This window comes from Puma concolor, chromosome B1 (genome assembly GCF_028749965.1).
Source record: "Puma concolor isolate L17-30 chromosome B1, mPumCon1.1.hap2, whole genome shotgun sequence".
Classification (NCBI taxonomy): domain Eukaryota; kingdom Metazoa; phylum Chordata; class Mammalia; order Carnivora; family Felidae; genus Puma; species Puma concolor.
The window spans coordinates 118,552,751-118,579,041 of NC_141670.1; the positions used below are offsets into that span (position 1 = coordinate 118,552,751).

The 26,291-nt window shown below is 34.6% G+C and overlaps 1 protein-coding gene and 1 non-coding gene across 3 annotated transcripts in view; one reads left to right on the top strand and one right to left on the bottom strand.

The window, feature by feature from the left end:
* The window catches only part of PPA2 (inorganic pyrophosphatase 2), a 96,636-nt gene that overhangs the window by 49,077 nt on the left and 21,268 nt on the right, over positions 1-26,291 (top strand). For both annotated transcript variants that reach the window (XM_025921739.2, XM_086704472.1), the window contains 3 exons: positions 487-613; positions 19,113-19,240; positions 22,058-22,143. In XM_025921739.2, coding sequence (XP_025777524.1) covers positions 487-613; positions 19,113-19,240; positions 22,058-22,143 — 341 coding nt within the window. The remainder of the gene's footprint in view (positions 1-486; positions 614-19,112; positions 19,241-22,057; positions 22,144-26,291) is intronic.
* LOC112859151 (U6 spliceosomal RNA) lies at positions 18,040-18,145 on the bottom strand. The gene has a single exon (XR_003223467.2). It is a non-coding gene; the product is annotated as a U6 spliceosomal RNA (small nuclear RNA).

Sequence of the window (26,291 nt, forward strand, 5' to 3'; positions counted from 1 at the left end):
GCATTTTATGAAACCTGTTTTATCGTATTTTTAACATGTTAATTCTTCCAGTGTCATTCATTGTCTTAAGGCTGTATTCTAATATGTTAAAAATTTACTTTTCACTTGTAACTGATAAATGTGGTTTGCAAAACAGCATTTTAAGAGGATTCTCAGCTCTCTATTTTATCCCCAAGCAGCAAAATCCAGGTTTATACTATGTAATGATATGCATGGGTTTATTTTCTATTTAGTAGGAGTTTCTAGGCCTAGTACATTAAATTTCAAGATCTATAAGTAACTTTAGTTTCTAAAAAGGAATCAAGATACTTAATTTTAAAAGGGATATCATAATAGGCTTTATAGACTATTTTTACATTATCTTTAATTATTAAAGCTTTATTAAATTTCATTCTGTAATGCTTTTAACCTTTCATATGTATTTTCTGATAGATGAGTAAATTTCTCCAGAGCCTTGAAAATGCTGAATTTCTTTTCTCTTTAAAGGTTCTTTCTTGTGGAGAGGTTATTCGTGTGAAGATCCTTGGAATTTTGGCTCTTATTGACCAGGGTGAAACAGACTGGAAAATAATTGCTATCAATGTGAATGACCCTGAAGCCTCAAAGTTTCATGGTAAGTCTGTAACTTTCCAGAAACAGAAGTAAATCAGTATGTCATTCGAATTCTTAGCATCTAAAGGGGGGGCTCATGTAAAACAGAATATGTATATTTGATTTTTTTATTCTCTTCATCCACAGATTACAAAGGAGAATCTATTATGATTGTCTCTGAGTTGTGTCATATTGCTAGGAAGAACAAGAAAGAGAAAAGGCTAGATAGACAGGTGGTACCTCAGACTAAGAAAATACAGTCTGTAGGTTCCCTCCCTCCTTCCTTCCTTTTTTTTGCTTAAATTTCTCTTGTTCATCTGAGTAAGTTGAAAACTAAGGAAGGCATGTTCATCAAGGACATACGCTGTTTCTGTATCTAGTTTTTGTCCTGTGTTGCAAAAATGGAGGGAAAGATAACTGTCCTTTGACAAAATTTTGATGTCCTAGAAATTTAAGTTCTAGAAATAGCTTGGTATGATAAAGAGTGGACTTTCTTCGGAGTCACACACACCTCAGTTTGAGTTCTGGCTGTGCTACTTTCTGAGTGATTTTGGGTAGATCATCTAACATTTGTGAATTTCAGTTTGGTCACCCATTAAGGGAGATAATTATATCTACTTGTGAGCTTGTCCACAGTAAGAGATGATTCACTTAAAGCATCTGGCTGTCATATCAAGTGTTGAATATATGGCCACTGTTATTATTCTCTATTTTTCCCCCCTATTTTTCTAGCGTTTTTTCTTTCAGTTTCATTCTTTTCGCGTTCCTGGTTTCTTCTAGGCCTCAGTTAGAAAATATGCCATTTCTGAATGGATGGGAACTCATTAACACTTAAGTGTTAACCTCTCTTATTTTATGTGCATTTAAAACCTTTTCTTGCACATGGAACAGCAAGAGATTTTATGCCATTCTTGAGTGTAATTGAGAAAGGAAAGGATCTGATAAGGTGAAGTACAAATAACCTCAGGGACAAAACTAAAACATAAAACTACAATTAAAATATGAGGCTTTAGTTCATAACCATATATATTTCTTGTCTGTCTTTTATTTTATCCTGGGTTTCTTTAGTATATTTCTCATATATATGTATGTAAGAGAAGCAAAATACACTGTTAAACATTCTTTAATGCATTAACTGCTCCTCAAATGAGAACTGATAAAATAATGGTGCAACAGCCAGTCAAAACAAATCACGTAACTAACTGATTGGTGATATGACACACTGAAGTTATGAAACTCTGCTAAGGGATGCCCCCTCTACACTGGAGAGGCTGAGTGCCTGAATGAAACTATGTGTTAGGTGGAATAAACTATTCTTTAGCCCAGTTCTGTTCCAGATGTGATTTAACTTTGTGAACTCTCATTATATGCCAAGCACTTGTACCTGTTCTAGTACATATTATTATTCTTAATTTAAAAGGTGCTCTAAGGATTTAAATAATTGGCTCAAGTTTGCACATCCATTACATAGTAGAACTATGATTTGAACTCATTTCTGTCTGATTATAAAGTCCACTGTCTATCTATAATATTGTACTAAGCAGTTAATACTTGATTGTAGTAATTCGTGGTTTTTGTAACTAGCAGTATTATTGAAACAAGATTACATAAGGCTAATAACTACCTCATGTTTCTCTTGAGTTTGCTAAGGGTTAGAATGAAAAGTTCTCTTTCTTTACTTTAATTCTATTTGTTTCCTGAATGGAGATGACTTTGCACTTTGGCATCTTCTAAATTCTTTTTGTGTATGTTTGTACAAAAAGACACACCGGAAGGAATACTGAAGCTTATTTAGGTTGAGGTGACATCAGACCAGAATAATTACAAGAACTTGTTGAGTACTATTGACATATTTTGCTCTGAAATGATGTGCTGACATTGTGTTTTGTATTTATTTCCTGAATGAGTAAGGAATATGGGGGGAAATGGATATTATTTACTTTAAGGATATTTGCCTATTGTTCACTCTGGGTAGTACCTTAAGTAATCATATATGTAGATTTTGTAGAGTAAGTTATTCTATAGTTTTAAGAGTTTGAAATGTTTTATTCTTAATTCCTTTTGCCTTCACCTTATTGTGATATATTCTACGTATCTGTATTGAATTTTTTCTCTCTTTTTATAGTGACCCAAGAAAAAAATAGATACAGGCACAAAGGCTGAAGAAATCATAGTAGAAATTTTTTAAATTATAAATCATGGAATACTAGATGACTCTATGTGGCAGAGTCATAATAATTATTAATTATTTTTAATTTAAGCTCAAGTTTTTATTTATACTTGTTGTATCTCTCAAACATGATCCAGCTGTTCTCTCAACTATTTCAGACAAAAGACAGATTTTGTTGTCCTGCTGCTTGAGCAAATGTTAATTGACAGAAATCATTCTTTTTTTTTTTTTAAAGTTTTATTTATTTATTAGAGAGAAAGAGAAGTGGGGGGAAGGGACATAGAGAATCCCAAGTAGGCTCCACATGGTCAGCATGGAGCCCAATGTGGTGCTTGAACCCACGAACTAGAAATCATGACCTGATCCAAAACCAAGAGTTGGATGCTGAACCAACTGAGCCACTCAGGTGCCCCTGACAGAAGTCATTCTTAATTTTACTTTTTTTTCTTCATTATTTAGCCTGGTGTGTTGTTTGTGTTTTCATTACCACCTACTAAAGTGGGGCATTAGAGGGGATGAGAACTGAGAGATGCTCCGTAATTGCAGGGGTGGAAACCTTCCTAAATTTGTGAAGAAATTAAAAAAAAAAAAAAACAAAAAACAGTTCATATGATTTGATTATGATATTTAATAGTCTTCTATTATAATAATTTATCTTCTCAAGGTACCTACCGTGTAGTTCAGTAAGAGCCTAAGTATTGTAAGCATGTGGCTTATTTTATATGTTCCAGATTAAAAATTGACCTTTGGCAGGAGAGAGGAGACCTTACAAACAAATAAAGGAATCAATTTCTTGATTTCTAGATTAGATGAAATACCTATTATAACAACTTGTGATTTTATTGCAGTAAGATAAAAATGTATATTTGGACCCATATGATTAAATAAATATTAGCTAACAGATAATCAAGTTTGTTGCTGTTCTCTCTCTACATCTTTGAAAATTAACAATATTTAATCATAAATTAAGCAACATTTAAACATTTTATTATGTGTCCATTCCACATCTAACCTTCCAGAATCACAAACACAGTGTTTTGGATGGCATTTTTAATTATAAAAATAATCATATGCTTGGAAATAAAAACTCAGAAGTGTAAAAATACAAAATAAAAAGTACAATTCTCCTTCCCACTTCTCACGCCAGTCTGACTTCTCCAGTCTGTATCTTCTTCCTTGTATGTTTTTAGTTCCCCTGCACAGTTGTTTCTCTACTCAAGCATTGTATTTCTTAATTTATGTCTTTCCTTTTGACTCAAGTTGCTGCTCCAAAAACTTAGGAATTTAATTTTCTTATACATTTTTAAATTATGTTACTGTATTTCTTCTTCGATTATGTTAATAGCTCTAATTATTATACTTTGGGCATTATTTATCACTTGATTACTTTTGAACAATAAATTGTGGTTGCCCAGTACAAAACCAGGGCATGGAGGTTTCTGCACTACTTCTCTGTCCTTTTCAGACCAGTTTCTCTGACCTGTACAGTAGCTCCACAGTGGCTAATTTTATCATATTTAAATTCTGTTCTTTAACTGTTTTTCATATTTTGTCTCTTGAGTCTGAAAATTGAAAAATAACAAATAACATTTATAGTGTTTATGTGAATAATACTATTATTCACCTCCTTTATCATATTAATTATGGACACAAGAGAATAGCTTGCTGCACAGCGATCATCACAGGGTTTCTTTTCATTGCCCTGGGTTAATAGTTCTGTTTTTCTTAGATTCTTTCATGTCCTCTTTTTCATTTTCATTGTTGGCTGGTGTAAATTTTCCAAAAATTTTTACATGACATGGTTGGGAGATTGATTCTGAGTCCATACATGTCAGAAATGTCTTTTTTGGGGTCACTTTCTACTTAAATAGCTTTAAAATACCTAATGCAATAACTTAAAAAAATTACTGTGTATAATTTGGGATTTTATCACAAAGGAGTGATTTTATAACAGTGTAAATATTTGTTGTCTTTACTTCTTGGAATTTTTATTAGATCAATAGGAAGAAAGGTTAAAATCATGTAGGGGAAGGGATAGCTATCTATAATTTTTTTTTAATTCGGTAGTTTTCTGAGGATGTGTGTAATACAGAAATTTATAAAGAAATTTTTGTTCATTTTCATTGTTGTTTAGACATTTAAAAAATAAATCCCTCATTAATTTCCACTATCTTAAGAAAAAACAAGCTGTTTTTTGACATGATCAGTACCTATGTTTTCTTTTTTGAAAAAAAGAAGTCTGTTTTAATTTACTGACAGTATGTCCTTCTTTATTTCCATAATATTTTTAAAATTTTTTGGAGAATTATTACAATTCTACAAGGAAGTTTTAGGGTTGTTGTATTATGAAATCACTTCTTTGATCCAGATCATATATGTGCAGACTGTGGTAGGCTGTAATGACCTGTTCTAATATTTGTAGTTTTTAACTTTGACATGGCTGAACTAAAACTAGCCATTGCATCAGAGAACGTATTTCAGTTAGAAACTGTGATTGCTGGCTGTATTTCTGTAATTTTAATCTTATTATTTAAATCTTCCAGGTTTTTCTTCTGAAGCAGAAATAGCCATGGTGAAACTCCAAAAAGAAAAGTCTAAATAACATTTAAAAACAAATTTCTTGTGTTCCCTGGTAGAAAATCAGTCACTTTGGCTGGCTCATTAACACCTGGAGAGCACTAAGACCTTTTAATACCCTGTAATTAGGTTCCAGGCTCTAATGCTCTTAATGGTACCTTAATGGCCTGAAAGAGTTAATAAGACTCCCAGGGCTCCTAAATTGTTACTAGAGAATGCCTTTGGCCATTAGGGATAATAGTGCTTGGTTATGAAATAACCAAGTTCAGAGCTTTTTAAGAAAATTGAAATGCGAGGGCATGTGTAATTTCTCCTTGGGTTAAATTAACCACCTTCTATAATGTAGAGCTTCACATACTCACCAGACAGATGTTTGAACCTCTTCAGAATGCCAGTGATGCCTGAGGACCTTATGTCAGGTGAAGTAACCTCATAGGAGGTGATTTAGGCCTACAAGCTACTTCAACTTGCAGACTGTTAAAGATTTTTTTTGTTTGATTTTTAAATAAATGAAAACAATCGTCTGTTCTATTGCTTGTGCAGTGATTTTGCAGTTTTTAAAAACAAAAATTAGAAAACAGAAATTGAAATCAGAACAATTATATTGGTTTAGATACATTCTGGGATGAATAAATTACATGAGTAAAAAGGGAATTATTGAAAATGAGGACTTTTGGGGACTTTTTCAAAGGCCAGCACTGTACTGATCTTAGAAGTATCAGAATTTATCTGTATTTCATATATGTAGAATTTCAGCTTACTTTTAGAGAAATTTTTTTTTTAATTTTTTTTTTCAACGTTTATTTATTTTTGGGACAGAGAGGGACAGAGAGAGACAGAGCATGAACAGGGGAAGGGCAGAGAGAGAGGGAGACACAGAATCGGAAACAGGCTCCAGGCTCCGAGCCATCAGCCCAGAGCCTGATGCGGGGCTCGAACTCACGGACCGCGAGATCGTGACCTGGCTGAAGTCGGACGCTTAACCGACTGCGCCACCCAGGCGCCCCTAGAGAAATTTAAAAGTCATGTAAAACTGTATAGTTCTTCAATGTCTTTCAAGGCAGTTATAAACCTGTGAAAACCAACTCTCTTTGACTCAAATTTTCATTAGCTGAATGAACACCTAGTGTCCATACAATTATGATCTTAAAAATAAGGAAATTTACATGGTGTTTGATTTCCTTACTTTTTAAAACACAATTTAATACTGTTATTTAGGGAGAAAAAAATAGAGAATAGCATAGAAATCTTAAAGGAAAATATTTGTGTTATCCTTTAGAACCAGCAAGAATAGAGTTCAGTTTGCTTTTCTGTGCATGGACTCATTGGCCCAGAAGGGGGCTGGTATATCACCACTGTCATCCTAAATGCTCTCACATTTCTGTAACAACTACTGCATGTTTAGTTATTATGCTGAGTGTTTCTTCTGGAATATCTGTTTAGCTTATTTACATAAGCTCAGGCAAAATGTGATAGTGTCTCCCCTACCTTTTTTTCAGATTAAGGAACTGAGGCACTGGGGAGGGGGGATTCTTGGTTAGTAACTTGTCTAAAGTCATACATGGAGCTACTGGAATCCAGTTGGTCTCCAGAGCCTGTGCTGTTCACTGCATCCCACCACTCCTCTGAAAAATACTGGGGTAGTTGAATGTATCTGTAGCCTTGGACAGTGTTACTTTCTGGGAGTGCTGACCCTTTGCTCTTAAATAATGTAGGCATCAGTGAGTTAATTATGATTAGAGGTCCCAGTAAAAGGATGGTTTTTTTGATCTTCATTCCTTTGATTTCACTAATAGGTACTTCAATAGGCATGGGTGTGTAGGGATGGGGTGTGGGAAGAGGTAGTTTGAGGAACAGGGACAAATTGAGTAAAATGTACTATAATTAAGAATAGAATTACATCAATGGGAATATTTTGCTTCTTTTTTAAACCTTGACCTCTCCCAGTGTTTTTTAGGTTTCAGTCATACTCTTGTGGTATGGTGAAGGGTAGAGGAGGCCTAAATTCTAAAATCCTCTCTTGTGTTTGTTAGTTAGCTGGCCTTGAGAAAGTCTTATAAGCTCTGGAAGCTTTACTGTCCCCAACTCTAAAGGTGCAGAATTTATCCTCTAATCGGTAAATAATCCCTAGCATTTTTTCCATCTCGTAAATTTTGGTTGTTCTAGGAAATATTTTTATTTTTGCTTTAAATGTTTATTTATTTATTTTTTTAATTTTTTTTTTTTCAACGTTTATTTATTTTTGGGACAGAGAGAGACAGAGCATGAACAGGGGAGGGGCAGAGAGAGAGGGAGACACAGAATCGGAAGCAGGCTCCAGGCTCCGAGCCATCAGCCCAGAGCCTGACGCGGGGCTCGAACTCACGGACCGCGAGATCGTGACCTGGCTGAAGTCGGACGCTTAACCGACTGCGCCACCCAGGCGCCCCTAAATGTTTGTTTATTTTGAGAGAGAATGAGAGGAAGGAGCAAAGAGAGAGATGGAGAGAGAATTCCAAGCAGGCTCCACACTGTCAGTGCAGAGCCTGATGCGGGGTTTAACCTTACAAATCTGAGATCATGTCGTGTGATCACGTCCTGAGCAGAAACCGGGTCAGACTCTTAACCGACCGAGCCACCCAGGTGCCCCGGAAATATTTTTAATTCATTATTTTCAGCTTTCCTTTAAAATGGAAAGACCTAAATAAATTGTCTTCAAAGATAGTGCTGAAGGAAACACAGTTTAAATTAAAGGATTACGAAATAGATTTCTTGGGGACATGGCACATTTTTAAGTTTTCTAGGGTAGCTCTTAGATGATGGAGCTGGAACTTCATTGGAGGTCTGTCTGTCTGACCCCAAACCTGAGTTTTTAGCCATTCTGTTAAATGCTTCCAGTTAAAATCAGGTTAGAAAAATTATTTGAATTTCTGCTGTGTTTAAGGCACCAGAATGATTTTCACTTTACTGGTCATAAAGTTTCTTGTGAAATGGCAATGAATATTTGTATTTTGGGGGAAGAAAATCTACCAAGGTCTTTTCCAGGAGGTTTTTCTGATACAATACAAATAGGCCTCTGTGTAGAATTACCTTGTTTGGTATTTCTTATTTTGTTGTGTGTTAATTTCCATTATTTTTCATGATATTAATGTATATTTTTAGTACAGGTGTTGATAAGAGTAGAATTAGTAGAAAAGGGTAATGGAAAAGGAAAGGTCAATAAAATGAGGGTTACTAAGTTCATCAGACTGTACTCTGAAGCATGGATGTGCAGACCAGTGTGGAAAACAAAATCTTTTAGAGATCTGAGTAAACTGAAAGTATTCAAACTATTAATTCTGAGCTAGAGCCTCTATTTGTGATGCAGAAAATATAATGAGTGTTGTGGAATGGAGCTGTTGTTTCTTGTGAATGCTTGTAAGATATCGTTAAAAACATTATGTTCTTGCTTCCCACAGATTTTGTTTGAGGCCTGTTGTGCACATATTTAGCTCTGTGAGAGCAGCAGCTATAGTGCTGGAGTGAGAGCTTTGTGCATTATTTCCTTTGGTTAAATCCCATAGAATTGGAAACTTTTTTTTTTACCTTTTCCTTTTTCTTTTTGCCGCCTTTGGACAAAATTTCAAGCGTGTGGCCATTTCTTCTTCCCTTTAAATAATATGAGCAAAGAGATACGGCATTACATTTATGTTACTGGTTTTTATCTAAAAATAAAAACAAAAAATCCACAGCTGATGATATGCTTCCCTCCCTTTGTGTTGTAGCTTGGTGGAAATAATCCAGATAACAACAGCATTTTAATTTTTTTCTACAGATTACTAAGAAGATCTTGTTATATTCTATGTTAGGTTCGTGTCTAAGTTTTTAATACTAATTTTTCCATTACAATAGCTTATTTTAGAGGGAGAAAATATTTATACTTAAAATTCTGGAGTTTTTCAACAACTGCTATTCTGTTTCTTTAGAGTCGTGTGTACATTTCTGTTATGTGTACATATCTATTCTTTGCATAATGCTTTGGAGATTCCTGCATATTGTGTGTAATCAGTATGCTTTGTTTCATTTGATTGCTGAATAGTGTTCCGTTGTATAGATAACACCACAGTTTATTGATGTATGAATGAAAATTTGGGTTTCCTTCCAGTCGGGCTGATACAAATAAAGTTGCTGTGAACAGTTATATACAAGTTCTTGTGTGAACATAGGTTTTCATTTCTCTTAGGGATATATCTAGGAATAGGGCTACTGGGTCAGATGATAATTGTATGCTTAATATCATGAGAACCTGTGACACTGTTTACCAAAGTGGCTGTGTCACTTTGCACTTCCACCGGCAGTTGTAGGAGAGAGCCAGTTGCTCCCAGAACCTCCATCCATTCTTTGTGCTTTTGTTTCGTATTGTCTTAAATAATAAAATGTCTTCTAAAGAAATTACGAGAAGTGGGGCACCTGGGTGGCTCAGTCGGTTAAGCATCCGACTTCAGCTCAGGTCATGATCTCACAATCCGTGAGTTTGAGTCCCGCGTGGGGCTCTGTGCTGACAGCTCAGAGCCTGGAGCCTGCTTGGGATTCTGTGTTTCCCTCGCTCTCTGCTCCTCCCCCGCTCATGCGCTCTCTCTCTCTCTCTCTCTCTCTCTCTTTCTGTCAAAAATAAATAAAAACATTAAAAAAAAATTTTTTTAAGAAGTCAGGAGAGGCGTGCGCGCACACACACGTATTCATTTACATTTACCCACATATTTGCCTTGTCCATACCCATAGATTTTATTACAGAAAACAGAAACAGAAGATCTGTAGTTGCCATTTGGTGTCCTTTACCTTCAACTTGAATGCTTTAGCATTTTTTTATAGCTTATTATTTTTTAAAAATTTTTAGAGAGAGAGACAGAGGGAGAGAATTTTAAGGAGGCTCTGTGCTGACCCCCAATGCGGGGCTCAGTCCCACAACCCTGGGATCATGACCTGAGCCAAAATCAAGAGTCAGGCGCTCAACCAGCTAAGCCACCCAGGCTCCCCGACTTCAGCATTTTTTGTAGTGTAGTTCTGCTGGTGATGAATTCTCTCCATTTCATTGATCTGATATTGTCTTTTCTGACCTGTTTTTTGGAAGTGTAGTTTCACTGGATATAGAATTTTGAGTTGAAGGGATCTTTACAAAGATGTTCCATTTTCTTTTGGTCTCCACTGTTTCTGAAGAGAAGTCAGCAGTTAATGTGTTGTTACCCAGAGTATATGTTGTTTTTCTGAGACTATTTTAAAGATTTTCTCATTTTTGATATTCAGCAATTTTTCTCTGATATACTAAGTAGTATCCTTTCTTTTATATTTATCCTGCTTAGAATATACTGAACTTTGTAGACCTGTACGTTCATGTTTTTACACATTTGCGTAATTATTTGCCATTATTTTTTTCCTTCATTCTGAGACTCCTAATACATATTTTTAACCACTTTTTATTGTCTCACAGTTCACTAAAGCTCTCTTTATGTCTTTTCAGTCTTTATTCCTTATTGTTCTTCAGACAGGATAATTTCTGTTGTTTTATTTTCTACTTCTGTGATTTTTTTTTTTTTTTTTTTTTGCCATATCCAAATGCTGCTATTAAACCCATCTGACTTTTCATTTACTTCCTCATTTGGTTCTTTTTTTCTGATAGTTTTTTAGGCTTTTTTTTTCTTCCTTAACTGAGATTTCCACATGTTCATCAATCATAACCATAGTTTTTAAAAGTCCTTGAACATATTTGTAACAACTACTTTAAAATCCTCATTTGCATGGGTTGTCTCAGGATTGATTTCTGTTGGCTGTTTTTCCTCTTGATTAGGAGTCTCAGAAATATTCTAGTATGTGCAATAAATCATATGGCCATCTTGCTTTTGCCTAACAGGCATTTTTGTCCCATATTGAGTCTACAGGGTGCTTATCTTGTTTTTGAGTATTTTTGGTTTTCTCTTTTTATGTTCTTTATCTTGGTGTTGGTTAACCTGTATGTTGAAACATGAAATCAGTGCTTATCTTTGACAGAGGTTTCTGTTTTCTGTGAAGAGAAATGCTTCATAAAGTTGGGCATTGTTTTTAATTATTGATAATTTGGTCAATATACTTGAATTGAGTCTCATCTCAGAAATAAAGGAATTTTATTTATGTATTTGCTTCCTTTCTGTTCCAATTGTTTTTAAAAAGTGGTTATTTAAGTTTAATTTAAACACAATAGAAATGAAAACACTTTATGAGAACTAGAAAGGTAAATGCATTTGTCATAAGAAATTAATTACAAATGCATTTGAGGCCCCATCTTTACCGTAAGAATAGATGTGTTTATAGAAAACTGTTAGGATTAAGTATGCATGTGTATGTGTGTTTATGTATATCCACATCCCTTTCATGTTATTTTTAGTGCATATTTATATTGTGTATATCTGTGCCTGGCTGCATTGATTTCTCAGTAGAGTCATACACATTAAACATAAAATAACTGTCAGTATTAATGTAAGAATGTTCAGTAATTTTCTAAATTATTAATTCATGTTTATTTATATATTTTTGAGAGATGAAAGCATGTAAGGCCCTAGGTTTGCCTGTGAATATAACTTTGTCTACATTCCATGGAAAAGGTTTTAGGGGATTGGAGGGATGACAATTAATATTTCTTAAGAATGATCCCTTATTTTTATTAAATGATTTTTAATATATTGCTTTATTTAATCCTTACAACAGCTTAGATTTTCTACATTTTATGGAAGAAAATATACAAAATAATGTCCTTTCCCAAGGTGATGCAGTATATGAATTCCAAAACTGGAATTTGAACTTAGTGCTGATTCCAAATGGGATGTTTTTCCTTATTTACCTAATTTCTTCTTATAAATTTTGAGTGTTCTTATTTTCATTGTTCTCTGAATATTCTTAGAGTTTTTATTTTCTTTTGGACCAAAAAGTTTTTTGTTAAATAAATAACAAAAGAGTATATTTTTCTTTTTTTTTTTTCAATATTCTATTTTTAATTATACAAAAAGTTGAAGGGACTGGGTATGGTTGTTTCTTGGAAGGCAAGAGAGTTATTTAAAATGTTTTATTGTTAATCTGTAGATTTATTGTATTTGCTTACCAAGTGTGTTGTCATAATTTTCTCATGCTTAAAATTTCTTGATGTTTTGTTTGTTTTTAATTCACAATCATTTTTTAGGCCCATTAGTGCTTTAATGTATCTCTAGATTAAAAAGATCTCATACCTTAGTTATTTCTTTTTCATTCTTGATGGGCGGTATGTATAAAATGAACCTTACCAGTTTGAGTGTTCGCCTCTTTTATATCATTTATTTCTGGGGGCGTCTGGGTGGCGCAGTCGGTTAAGCGTCCAACTTCAGCCAGGTCAAGATCTCGTGGTCCGGGAGTTCGAGCCCCGCGTCAGGCTCTGGGCTGATGGCTCGGAGCCTGGAGCCTGTTTCCGATTCTGTGTCTCCCTTTCTCTCTGCCCCTTCCCCGTTCATGCTCTGTCTCTCTCTGTCCCAAAAATAAATAAACGTTGAAAAAAAAAAATTAAAAAAAAAAAAATATATCATTTATTTCTGAAGTCTGGGTAAAATAGAAGTGACTAGAATCTCCCCCTGCTGTAAGAGTGTATCTTTAATTAAAAAAGAACAGGAGAAACTTTAATTCACAAACCACTTTCTTTTTCTTTTTTGCTTAATAGATCACAATTTGTGACATTCTTTTAGGTTTTAAAAACAAATGAATTGGTTTATATGGAGAAGAAACCTAATTACATGGAAGGTATACCACTGTCTCTGATGAAGGAAAAGCTAAGTCACAAAGATTGCTTTTAAAAAATGTAAAGTGTTATTATGATCCTCTAATGTTTACAGAGATGGAATGATAGGCTTTGACTAAGATATTTTTAGATTAATTTCTTTGCTTTTGTAAATTCCTAAATCAAAATTAGTCAAGGAAAACTAAATTAAACTGGAGAGTACTAGATTTGGAGAAGCCAAATTGAACTTTAAAATTTGTCATTATATTTTATCATTATTCTCTGTTTTTCCTTAAAGCTAATATTTAATAAAGAAATTATAAATTTTCTAGTGAATTTATATAGAACTATGTTTATAAATTTTAAATCTCCAGTTTTAACATAAAAATTCTCTTAAGTAAACTCATTTAATCTTTTCTAATTAAATTTTCAAGTTTGGAAACCACTTTGTTATAAAGTAAATAATGGCTATACACTATTTGTCGGCCATTTGACACCTTTTTATGAAACTTAAAAAAAAAAACTACAGTGATAAATATTTAGGTGACTGCTTAATTGATTGTACTATAATTTAAATTGTTACTTAATGTTGCCAGCTATTCCTTTTTCATTCTTTGATACTTTAAATTTTATATAGGTCTGATCTTTACTGGGTTTTGTTTTTAACTTTTTTTCTTTGGTAATTCCTTTTAGTTCTGCTTTCTAAAAATATCCAAAATTGACCATTTGTCACCACCTCCATACAGCTACCATTTATCTCGGCCCTCATTGTATTTCATCTACAGAGACTGGATTTCCTGACTCCACTTCTTCCTTTATGATCTTTTCCCTACACAGCAGAAAGAGCAATCTTCCTAATCTGTAGTGTTTGGCCCAGAACCCTCTAATGGCTTCTTATCTCAAAGTAAAAGGATGGCCTTTAGAGTCCCTTGTGACTGGCCGGTGGCTGCTTGCTTCTCTAATCTCATCTCCTAACATTCTTTCTTCACTCTGCTCTAAACACAGGGCTTTCTTACTGTCTTCCTTAACCATTTTAAGCACAATCATACCTCAGAATATTGGCACTTCTATCTTCTTCCCAGGACTTCTCCTCTTCTAGATATTTGAATGAGTTGCTCCCACACTTCATCCCAGAATTTACTAAAACTTGGGGTGCCTGGGTGGCTCAGTTGGTTAAGCATCCTTCTCTTGATTTGCACTCAGGTCATGATCTCACAGTTGTGAGATTGAGCCCTGCATTGGGCTCCACAATGAGCATGGAACCTGGTTGGGATTTTCTCTCCCTCTCTCTCTGCCTCTGTCCCTGCTTGTGTTCTTTCTCTCTCTCTCTCTCTCTCTCAAAATAAGTAAACAAACATTAAAAAAATAACAATTTACTAAAGTTTTATCAGAGGCTGTCCCTGACCTTTCATATCTAAAATCCTCTTTCTTCACTATGCAGAGCAATCTACATGCATAATTGTAGATTTGTATGTTTTTTTCCCTCATCTTTAACTATTTTTTTACTCAGGCCTAATTTGACAGCAGATATTTTTAGCAAACTGTTTTATTGAATTCTTTCAAAACATTGAAGTCAATTTTATAGAAATAATTTTTTATACTGGTAAAATCATTGCCTTATATAATATTTTATAAATCTCATAATTACAACCACCGATACGGTTGGCATAAGTGCTTTGGGAATAAACATACCTGATGCATGATAAAACTAAAACTTAACTGGTAGAAGCAAAGTGTGGACTTCTTTCCAGAGTTTTCTGCCAGACTCAACATACAGACCACTATGGACAGCAGTTAAAATATTTTACGGAAGTGGAAAGTCTTTGTTAATCATTCAGGGAGTTGATACGGTAGATCTCAGTTTTTTAAAAGAGCTTGATTTGTAGTTAAAAACAAACTGAAATAAGTTGATTGACTATATAATAGAACTCTTTTAGATTATTCTGATTTTATTGTTGGGTTAGTTCATCTTGAAAATACACTGTGGGGCACCTGGGTGGCTCTGTTGGTTAAGTGTTTGACTCTTCTTGATTTTGACTTACGTCATGAACTCAGGTTCCTGACTTCAGGCTGGTGTAGGGCTTCTCGCTATCAGGGATTCTCGCTCTCTGCCCCTCCCCCACTCACGTGCACCTGCGTGCATGTGCTCTCTCGCTCAAATAAATAAATATTAAAAGAAAATGCATTGTATAATTATAGTAGAAATTTCCATAAGAAGTTAATTCCAAGAATGGGTATAAATCATTACTAGAGAATTCCTTTTCTTAATATATATTCTAAAAAAATGTATCTAATGAAAATGGAATCTGGAAATGGAGAATAGTAATGGTTACACAATATTGTGGATGTACTTAATGCCACTGAATTGTACATTAAACAGCAAGTTTTACCTTATGTATATTTTACCACAATAAAGGAAAACTAAAGGGGCACCTGGGTGGCTCAGTCAGTTGAGCCTCCGACTTTGGCTCAGGTCATGATCTCATGGTTTGTGGGTTGGAGACCTGCATAGGGCTCTGTGCAACAGCTCAGAGCCTGGAGCTTGCTTCCAATTCTGTGTCTCCATCTCTCTCTGTCCTTCCCTCCCCCCTCCCCGCCGTCTCTCTCTCAAAAATAAATAAACATTAAAAAAATTAAAAAAAAAGAAAACTAAAAAATACATCTACACTTTCATTCATTCATTCATTCATTCATTCATTTACTTATTTAATACATTTCAAATTTTTATTTAGATTCTAGTTAACATATATGGTAAAATTGGTTTCAGGAATTGAATTTAGTGATTCATCACTTACATATAACACGAAGTACTCATCACAAGTGTCCCCCTTAATATCCATCACCCAGGGGTGCCTGGGTGGCTCAGTCGGTTAGGCTTCCGACTTCCGCTCAGGTCATGATCTCGTGGTTTGTGCGTTTGAGCCCCGCATCGGGCTCTGTGCTGACAGCTTGGAGCCTGGAGCCTGCTTCAGATTCTGTGTCTCCCTCTCTCTCCGACCCTCTTCTGTTTGCACTTTGTCTCTCAAAAATGAATAAATGTTAAAAAATTAAAAAAAAAAAATATCCATCACCCATTTAGCCCATCTCCCACTCATCTCCCCTCCAACAGCCCTCAGTTTGTTTTCTGTTGTTAAGTTTCTCAGGGTTTGCTTCCTTTTCTTTTAATATAAATAAAACCAGTGACAATATAGCTGTACAGTATAGAAGAAAAGAATTCATGGAAGACTTATATTTATAATACTAATTCTACCATGAATGTGTTGGATAAATTTTGGCAAATCTTGTACATTCTCTTAGTTGTAGTTTTCTTATGTTTAATATGAATATACTTACTCTTCTTATTTTTATAAAGAACAACTGAGTTTTTTATAGACTAAATCAGTTTCTAGATTATAGGTGTAATTTTTCATATTTTCAGAAGAGTAATTGAATTGACTATTGGTATTGATATAAGATTTTTGGCTTGAGGTATTTGCTGTTGATAGATTTTCTGAATGTTGCTTATTTTGATTTGTGTGTGTGTGTGTGTGTGAGAGAGAGAGAGAGAGAGAGAGAGAGAGAGAATACAGCTTTTATTCCAGGTTCTGATTGAGAATAGAAACATTTCACTTATGTCTGCAGAGTTTTATTGGGCATTATTAAATTGTTGGGGTTTTTGTTATTGGTGTCTTTACCAAGTTCACTTTATAATATCTGAAGAGAAAGCCGCCTAAGCCAGGATAGATACTGGCTTCTCCTTAAGCTTTTCCTTTAAAGTCACTGAGTTAAAAACATTTACCTTAAAAAAAAAACAAAAACAAAAAAGTCTATGCATTGGGACAGAGAACGGTAGATTTGGTAAGGTACAATGATAAAGTCATAAATCAAATTTAAGTAATAGAAAATGATTTATTTTGGACATTATTAAATTACATTTCTGGTTGTTCACCTTCAGTGAACTAAAAGATTTCCTTTCCCTTTAAGAAGACAATGCATTGGAAGAACTCAGTAGTAGTAGTTAATTTAGGAGAGATTTTGCAAAAATATAGAATGTAGGAAAATGATCAATAGAAAGCTCACTTTAGAAAGAAGCACTTTTAATTAGATAAGTAGAAAGTCAGAATTTAAAGAGGAATCCATGTGCGTTAGGTGAAATAAGTATCAAGTGTTCTATTTTGGGCATGACAAAGAACTCTATGACTCAGGATACAATGTATACTACTAAAAATATCTTCATCTTTAGACTTCGTTATCCTAAACATCTTACACCACTTAATAAATATGTATTTACTGTGATTAATAGAGCAGGTGTGCCCTGTGTTCAGTTTCAAGTGATTATTTGTTCCCTTAGTTATAATATTTCTGCTGTTTGTCCCAGAATTACCCTAGATAGATGTGTGGCCCATTGACGTATTATAAAATTTTAAATTTGAATGCCTTAGGCAATATACGCAGTCTTTTGTTTGCCATGGTTTCTGCCATTTTTACATGCCTTACCACACTTACGTCACTTAAGCAAAACATCTGGCTTCTGGAGGCATATGTAACTCTTACCAAACCTTTTCAGAACAGGCAAAAGGCAGGCATCCTGTCTACCTCATGCCTGCAAAATGCTTACTTTTCCCTATCATGCCTAGTGCTTGGGGATTCCCACAAGGTTGGATGAGCTAGTCTGAAACCAAGTGATCTTTAAATTATCCGAATGCATGGTGTCATCTTCTACTTTTAGTTATACCTTTCTAATTTCTCGAGTGCTACCATGTCATTTTATATTGTTTCCCGTAAGTCACAGTCTGGTGGTGAGTAAAGACTTCTTTCATTTAGTTATTTCCCATATTTTTTGAATTGGTATTTATTGGAACGGATACATTTCTTGGAGACCTGTTTTGGGGAGGAGTCTGTTATTAATATGGTACTGTTTCCAGTTATATTTAAATGAATATACTAAATATGCTCAGAATGTGATGGTTAAGTTTGTTTGTTTGTTTGTTTTTTAAATATAGAATGCTTCACGAATTTGTGTCACATCCTTGTGCAGGGCCCATGTTAATCTTTTCTTATCATTCCAATTTTTAAGCTGTTTTCAGTAGAACTAAAAATGAATTCTGAAAATCATTATAGAAAATGAATGTAAAAACTGAACCATTTAGATATCACTTTGTTTAAAATTGCCCTGTTTGCATTCTCTTTCATATTCTACTTTATTTTTCATCAGACTTTTCACCCCTTAACTTTGTATATTCTTTATTTGTTGTCTGTTTCTTCCTATTGTATAAACTGAGAGAAGGGGCTTATTTCTGTTTACTGATATATTTCACTGCTTAGAACAATGCCTGACACATAATGGGAAACTTACTGGAGCAGCTGGGGGCTCAGTTGGTTAAGGGTCTGCCTCTTTATTTTGGCTCAGGTTATGATCTCACTTTTGTGAGACTGAGCCCCACGTTGGGCTCCACTCTAAATGTGGAACCTACTTAAGATTCTCTCCTCCCTCTGCCCTTCTCCCCTGCTCGCGCTTTCTCAAAAAAACAAAACAAAACTCAGTATTTGGGGTGTGTGTGTGTGTGTGTGTGTGTGTGTGAAACGCTTCTCATGTGACTTTAGTATGTTTTCTTCTGGGGACTGCTCTCTCTTTATCTTCCGTATTCCTTTAACTTAATATTTCTAAAACACAGATCCTGATGTAACTTACCTTACTCTAAACTCTCCATTGCTCACAGAATGACATCAGTCCTTAAGTATATCTCACTTAATCTCACTTCATTGCTGTTTGTTGTCTGTTTCCTTTAATTGGAATCTCTGAGCTCCTTGAGGAAAATAACTTTGTTGTCTTCATCTGCTTATACCCTGTACCTAACATAGCATCTGGAGGTGCTTAAGAAATGTTTGTAGAATGAAGGAGTAGTGTTTTACATATGAAAGAAACCCTCAAGTCCAGAGGCAGTTTGATCCATGATGATTATGCTGCTAGCTAGCAACAAAGGTGGACTCCCTCAGTCCAGTGCTCTACCACTAATAGGAATGAATTTCAGTTTTTAACAAAGTATTTTGTTTCTTCACTTGCAGATATTGATGATGTTAAGAAGTACAAACCAGGTTACTTGGAAGCTACGCTTAATTGGCTCAGATTTTATAAGGTGCCAGAAGGAAAACCAGAAAACCAGTTTGCTTTTAATGGAGAATTCAAAAACAAGGTGAAGATGATAATCTTTATTTTAAAATATGCCTTGTGATACTTGTACAATACTTCTTTCACCTTTGGGGGTTTCTTATGTGAATATTTGTATATAACATGATAATGCTTTATACTGACTCGAATACTTAAGGACATTATTTTGTCAAATTTATTTTAAAGGATTTTTTTCAGGAGGTCTCTAAGTGAAGCAGTAAGTCTTGATAAATATCTGGATTCATCTCTTTATCTGTTGATATCTCCTTCATCTCAGAAAATGAAGGGTTTCCATGATCAGTCTCAGTCTGCATATTACGTATGACAAACCACCTTCCATTTACTATTGTGGAGAGGAGAAAGTTAACTTACCATTAATGTAAATCCCAAGAGGCTTCTCTTCTAAGTGTTCATTCTACCATGACTGACTTAAGCTGTTTAACAGTTAAGAAAGCACTTAAATTATCCTACTGTAATAGAATTTTTCTGTTGGAATACCACAAAGTTACCATGAAGTGTCTCTCATGTGATACAAATGGAGAAAATAGGCTAAGGATGTTAAGTCTAAGGCATGGAATATATTTTTTTTAAAGTTTTTACCACCACTGGGGCGCCTGGGTGGCTCAGTCGGTTGAGTGTCCGACTTCAGCTCCGGTAATGATCTCACACTCCGTGAGTTTGAGCCCCATGTCGGGCTTTGTGCTGACAGCTCAGAGCCTGGAGCCTGCTTCAGATTCTGTGACTCCCCCTCTCTCTGCTCCTCTGCTGCTCATGCTCTGTCTCTCTCTGTCTCAAAAATAAATAAAGAACATTAAAAAAATTTTTTTAAAAATAAAGTTTTTACCACCATATAAATTACACACAGTACACACCAACAGTTAAGTGGATACTAATAAGTAAAACATGTTTTGTAAGTAAGGTAAGCCATGTTAATGGAAACTTACAGATTATAATAAATATCTTGTTATATAAGAATTTATTGCTTAACCTAGTATTTTTTAAAAGGCACATCGAAAGAACCCTTAACATCTTGAGGGCTTTGTCTAAGACTTATTAAATGTAGATATAAAACTATTATTTTCAATTAAATACTCTTAAAAATAAATATTTAAGATTTATAAGATAAATTAATTTTTGTCTTTTTCCTCTAAAAATATGTTATAATATGTTATAATTTATGTTTGAACTTTTTATGGCTCCTTATTGCCTCAGAGTATGGTTTGGGTGGTTTTTTTGTTTGTTTGTTTTTGTTTTTTTGCTTGATTTTGATAAATGTTAATTCTTTTCTGAATGAAGACTAGATTATTTATAAACCTGGTTTCAGAAAATAATCATTTTTAGGCATTGCTTTTTACCACTTCTGTTTAAAATGTAGTGCCTAACTCAGGAAAATTAAGTTGTATCTCCTTAACATGTTTGAAAAGGTGACTCCTGTGCTATCTAGATTTTTCCTGCTGACTCCTTTAAGCAAGTGCTGGAAAAGTGATTCTAAATAATCATAATTACCCGAATGATTTGGTTAAAAATCTTTCCTTGTGTTATCCTGACAACAAATTGGCTTTTTTGTACCATATGTTAAGGGGAATTCCCCATATCACCTCATTTAGCCAGCCATTCTCCTTCATGTCACATGACAATAGACCTGAGAAAACTTTTTCTTTCTTTTTCAGAAGATTTCTCATTATTATTACATCTTGGTTCCAAAGATTCTTTAATTTCTTCATTTCTTACTGTAATATGTTTAGTTGTAATTGGAGAAAAGAGCTAGTAAAATTAGTTAATATCTAAGGACTCTCCTTAAGAAAAAATAGCAAGGAGAAAAAAATCAAAAGAATTTGCTGCTTTGGAATAACAGAACAAGTGTTCCTTTAGATGGTCTTGCTAGATAGATATCTAGCAAGAGGTGTGTGTGTTTCATTGGTTTTTTTGTTTTCGGACACCATATAAGTTTATACTAAGAAAAAAATAATTGAAAATGTTAAGGAGGTTTACCACCTCTAGACAGTGGATGTTCTTTAGAACATGTTTATGCAGTTAGACTATAGTTTTGATGATGATGAAGTTAATAGGTGTATGGTTACCTTATAAGCAAGGGACTAGACTAAGCACTTTGCATACAACTTATCCTTTCAACAGCTAGGCCTTTTGGATTAGGTGTGGCATCTTGACTTTGTAGGCCATATGGTCTTTGTCACAAGTTCTTAACCTTTGCCATTGTGGTACTAAGGCAGTCTTAAACCATGCACAGATGAATGCTTGTGTTCAATAAAACTTCATTTACAGGGGCGCCTGGGTGGCTCAGTCGGTTAAGCTTCCGACTTCAGCTCAGGTCATGATCTTGCTGTTCATGAGTTCAAGTCCCATGTCAGGCTCTGTGTAGACAGCTCAGAACCTGGAGCCTGCTTTGGATTCTGTGTCTTCCTCTCTTTCTGCCCCTCCCCGCACTCGCTCACTCGCGCATGCTCTCTCTCTCTCTCTCTCTTTCTCCCTCCCTCCTTCCCTCCCTCCTTCTCTGTCTCAGAAGTAAACATTAAAAACAAAAAACAAAAAATTCCTTCATTTATAAAAATGGTGTTTTGGTGAGCTAAATTTGGCCCATAGGCCCTAGTTTGCCAACCCTAAATTACAATATCTCTATTACCTTCCATTTATAAATGAAGACTTAGTGAGATTAAGTAACTTGCTCAAAAGTCACACAGCTGGTGAATAAGGATGCCAGTATTTATATTCAGGTTTGCTTGACTCCAGAGCTCATGTTCTTAGAAATTAGCTGTCATAGTGATAATAGTTCCATGTTAGTATGGTGATGTGATCTTTATATCTGTTTTTGGTTTGGAATTAGGCCTTTGCTCTTGAAGTTATTAAATCTACTCATGAATGTTGGAAAGCATTGCTTATGAAGAAGTGTGATGGAGGGGCTATAAACTGGTAAGGATTTGTCTCTTCTATGTAATGTTATTTTATTATTAATTGGTACTAAACAGCCATATAATACTATTCAATTTGATTTTTTTAAAAAGAGAATTACAATTTTTTTTTCATTTAAAGAATACTCATGAAATACCAATATGGAAAGCATTACCAAGTGCTGGGTGGACAGCATGAAACTGGGAATTGACATGGTCCCTTTTCCCAAAAGATTTATAGTTTAGTGGGGGATATTGTTGAGTAAACAGGCATTTAATTATAATACATTGTGATGTGTGCAAAGAGGGAATAAATAGCGATTTTTCAATGTGCAGACATGGTTGTTTATGTGTAAACACCACATCATTTCTTGATGAAATAGTACAAAGCCTTTTTATCCATCATGATCTGGGTCACTAGCTGATCGATTACAGGGAATCAAACAACAGTAACAGATGTAACTCAAACATTTTATTTTAAAACATTTAAATGTGTACTCACTCATCTTTGGATATAGGGCTAAGACCTTTTCTATATAAGTTCCATATAGATTATATATATAATCTAGTGTAATATAGAATAGAAAACCAAGATAAGATCCTCTAATTCTTAAACTCCTTACAGTTAAAAACCTTCATAGGTTTTTAAGGTTCTTTTTTCTAACCTTTTTACAGTTTTCTTACCCACATCTACTTTGACACCAAGTTATTATAGTGAGTCACCGTTATTGAGGCTTTTTAGCCTTACTAGTTTTTAGGGCCTGCATAGTATTCATAGAATCCGTTCTCTTTCCACATCCTCTTTTTCAATAAGCATAATTACTGCTTAAATTCTGAAATAGTAATAAAGACAGCTCTTATAAACAGGTTTAGAAACAAAAACAACTGACTTTTGGCAAGCCTAACTACAGAAAGCAAACACACGTGTCATTCTGTAGAGTACCCAACTCCACTGACCCCTTCTCCGAATCAGGAGAAATTGGGAAGCCATTCACTCAACAAACACTGATTTGAAGATCTGCGACCAGGGAATGTGCTGGTTCCAGGACTATTACTGTGACTACAATAAATAGAGTCTCTGCCCTTTTGGAGCATGAAGTCTGGGAATCAAGAGAGACATTAAAGAAATCATTAGAATACAGTAATCACATGGAGTAAAGAATTAGTCTCAAGATATATTTTATCTATGTCATCAAGAGACTCATCTTGCCTATGACACAAATGCTTAGGCATTAACCTTCAGGTTGTGTTTCTTTGTAAGCTCGAGTAACATTGTCAACTCCTTGATTTTCTCCTTTCTTTCTTCTTAACCACTTAGGCAGATCACTCCTTTTTTTTAGCAGAGTCTTAAAATCAAGTGATTATTTCTAATTTAAGTAGTACAGTTTATTAACAAAACTGGGTATAAGTGAATGTCTTCTAGTCCTGACTATCCTAGTAATTAGTAGACTGAGCTATTCTTTATGATATTCTAAGTCATTCATTCATGTGGTGAGCTCCTGTAAAAAGGGTCTCTCACTGTCCGAAGAAGTATTTGCTCACTGTTTGCTTTCATCTTCTTCCTCATGGTACTTTTGGAAAAGTTTTTGCAGCCCTTTAAGGGCCTGTGTGTTTTCCAGGTTCCTCAGCTACACAGGTAGAGATTACCTCTGGTTAGTTTTTCTGTAGCTTGATGTCATTCCTTCTGTGCTGAGACTAATTACCTTTTCTCTGAGGGTAATTTTATTTCTACTCTCTGGAGTCATTTTGCTGTAGCCTCCTAGGTGATGATAAGGATTACGTTAACGGGAGTCGACATTTATTGAACTTTGTACTATTTTGCAAGTTCGAAGTGTTTAGTATGTGTTACCTAATACAATGATCCTGTAAGATGTGTATCATTGTCTCCATTTTATACATGAGGAGATTGAAACCACATAGAGATTAAGTGATCTCAGGTCACGCTGAGTGGGAGAGCCACCATTTAAGCCAGATACCAGACTTAATGTTCTTGCCAGCTATATTCTACTTCTGTCTTTTCAGAGAATACAACAAAATAAATCTTTTTTTAGCTTAAAAATTTTCAGGGTATACATTTCTGGGTATAAATTTTATTCATGTAGGTAATTTAAAGTTAAAATCTTTAAATTTTAATTTATTTTGGCCATTTTTTTTCTTATTTTTATCACCACTTGATTGTAAAAATGTATTCATAGTAGCTTTTATGTCCTGTCTTAATGAGTTGCTTCTTCCTCTTAATTCCTTAAAATGTACACTGTTACTGATTAGCAAGCTCCCCCTGTCTTTTACAGTATATTTTCCCTACTCAGTTGAGTGTAGGCCCACATTTTGTTACCCCAGCATTTCTGTCACTATATAGTGCGTAATAATTACCTAGGAAAACTTGGAAAATTCAGATGCATTCGTCTCCTTTAAACCTGTGAATTAGGGTCTCTGAGGAGTAGTGTCTAGGAATCTGAATGTTTTAAAGCTTCCTACCTAGGTGCTTCTGATAAGCCTCTCTGCTTAAAAACCATAAAGTCTCAACTTCTCATAGAAGAGCAAACAAGGCCTAGTCTAGGATTTGGTCCCTGCTCTCTGTCTGGCCTCATTTTCTATCACTTCTTGCCTCTTATTTTCATGTTCCAACAATTTAGAACCACTTGTCACTCCACAGACACCATGCTCTGGTTGACCTCTAGGCCATTCCTCATGCTGTTACCTTTGCCATGATTATCTTCTCATTTCTTGAACTAGCTAACTTCCTCATCTTTTTAAGATTTAGTTTTGACTTCACTTTCTCTAGGAAGCTTTCCCTCGTAGCCAAGCTGCCATTATACTGTGCATTCCTTGCTTCCCTGTGTCCTTTTGTTATTACGCTTACTAGTTCTTAACTGTGTGGTTTATGAATTTGTCTCCTCCTCTAGCACATAGCTTCCTCAAAAGCACACGAAGAAGGATACCTTATTCATTTTTCTCTTCCTAATGCCTGACATGTGCTAGCCACTCAGTGAATATCTCTTGGAGCAAATTGTTGACTAATATTTTAAAACCAACAGATGTTTGTTGTTTTTCAAATCTAGTGCTACTCTTCTGCTTCCAAGATCCCTGCATTTATTAAATTCTATAATTGATACTCTGAGTAATCCTCTTCTTCACAAGAGGTTTGGTTGTTATTTTGGGGTTTTTTTCCCCATTGCTTAATATTTACTCTGAAAGCTACACATTCTTTTAACACAGAGAAGTTCATTATTTCTGTTCTTCCCTAAAGTCACTTTCCACTGTGTTGCAGGAGAAATAAAGTTTTTTGCCGTTTGAGTTTTACTCTTCAGCCCCTCTTGCTCTTTCTTCAGCCGTGGCTTATTTACCTTATTTTTAAGAAATCAGAAATGTACTGTTCATTTTGCCGGTTTATTTTATTTCATTAACCATTATCTATTCTGACCCATCTAAATTTTTCAAATTTTGACTGATTCTCAGATGCTCTTCTAGAGCATCTGGGTTTCTTTAATTTAGTTTTTAATTTAATAATTAATTCAGTTTTACTCACTTGATTCAGTTACTTGTCATTTATTTACTCAGTTGTTTTATATTGCAACTCCTTTCTTGTTTAATAAATCTTTGTGGTACTGTCAGAATTATATTTGAAAAATACAAATGTGATTGTCATTTTTTGCTTAAAAACTTCTCGTGGCTCCCTTTGATCATAGAATCCAATCCTACTCTTCTATGTATTAATATGTCTAGACCTACTTTTCCAGCCTCATGTTCTGTTTCCTCCTGTCTCCTGTTTTTCCTCCATGAATGTCTGCTCATTCTTCAAGGAGCAGTTTAGATGCTACCTCTACAAAGAGTTGTTATTTGTTTTGGGCAAGATTACCTGTACCCTCACATCACTGCTGTACACACCTCTGTGTAGAACCTGGAGTGTGTTATTATCTTTTTATGCTGTAAATTGAGTTTGTATCATGGCACTTAGTGTCAGGACTTGCCACTGGTGGTTTAAACATGCTTACTGAATGAATGAAAAAAAAAATATATATATATATATATAATTTATATAAATATATATAAGTATATAAAAATAATATATAAATCTATATTATATATATAATATTTATATAGATTTGTTCTTCCAAATTGTTTAGGTCTTAAAATTATTTCATTTTACTTTTCTAGAGGAAGGTGTAC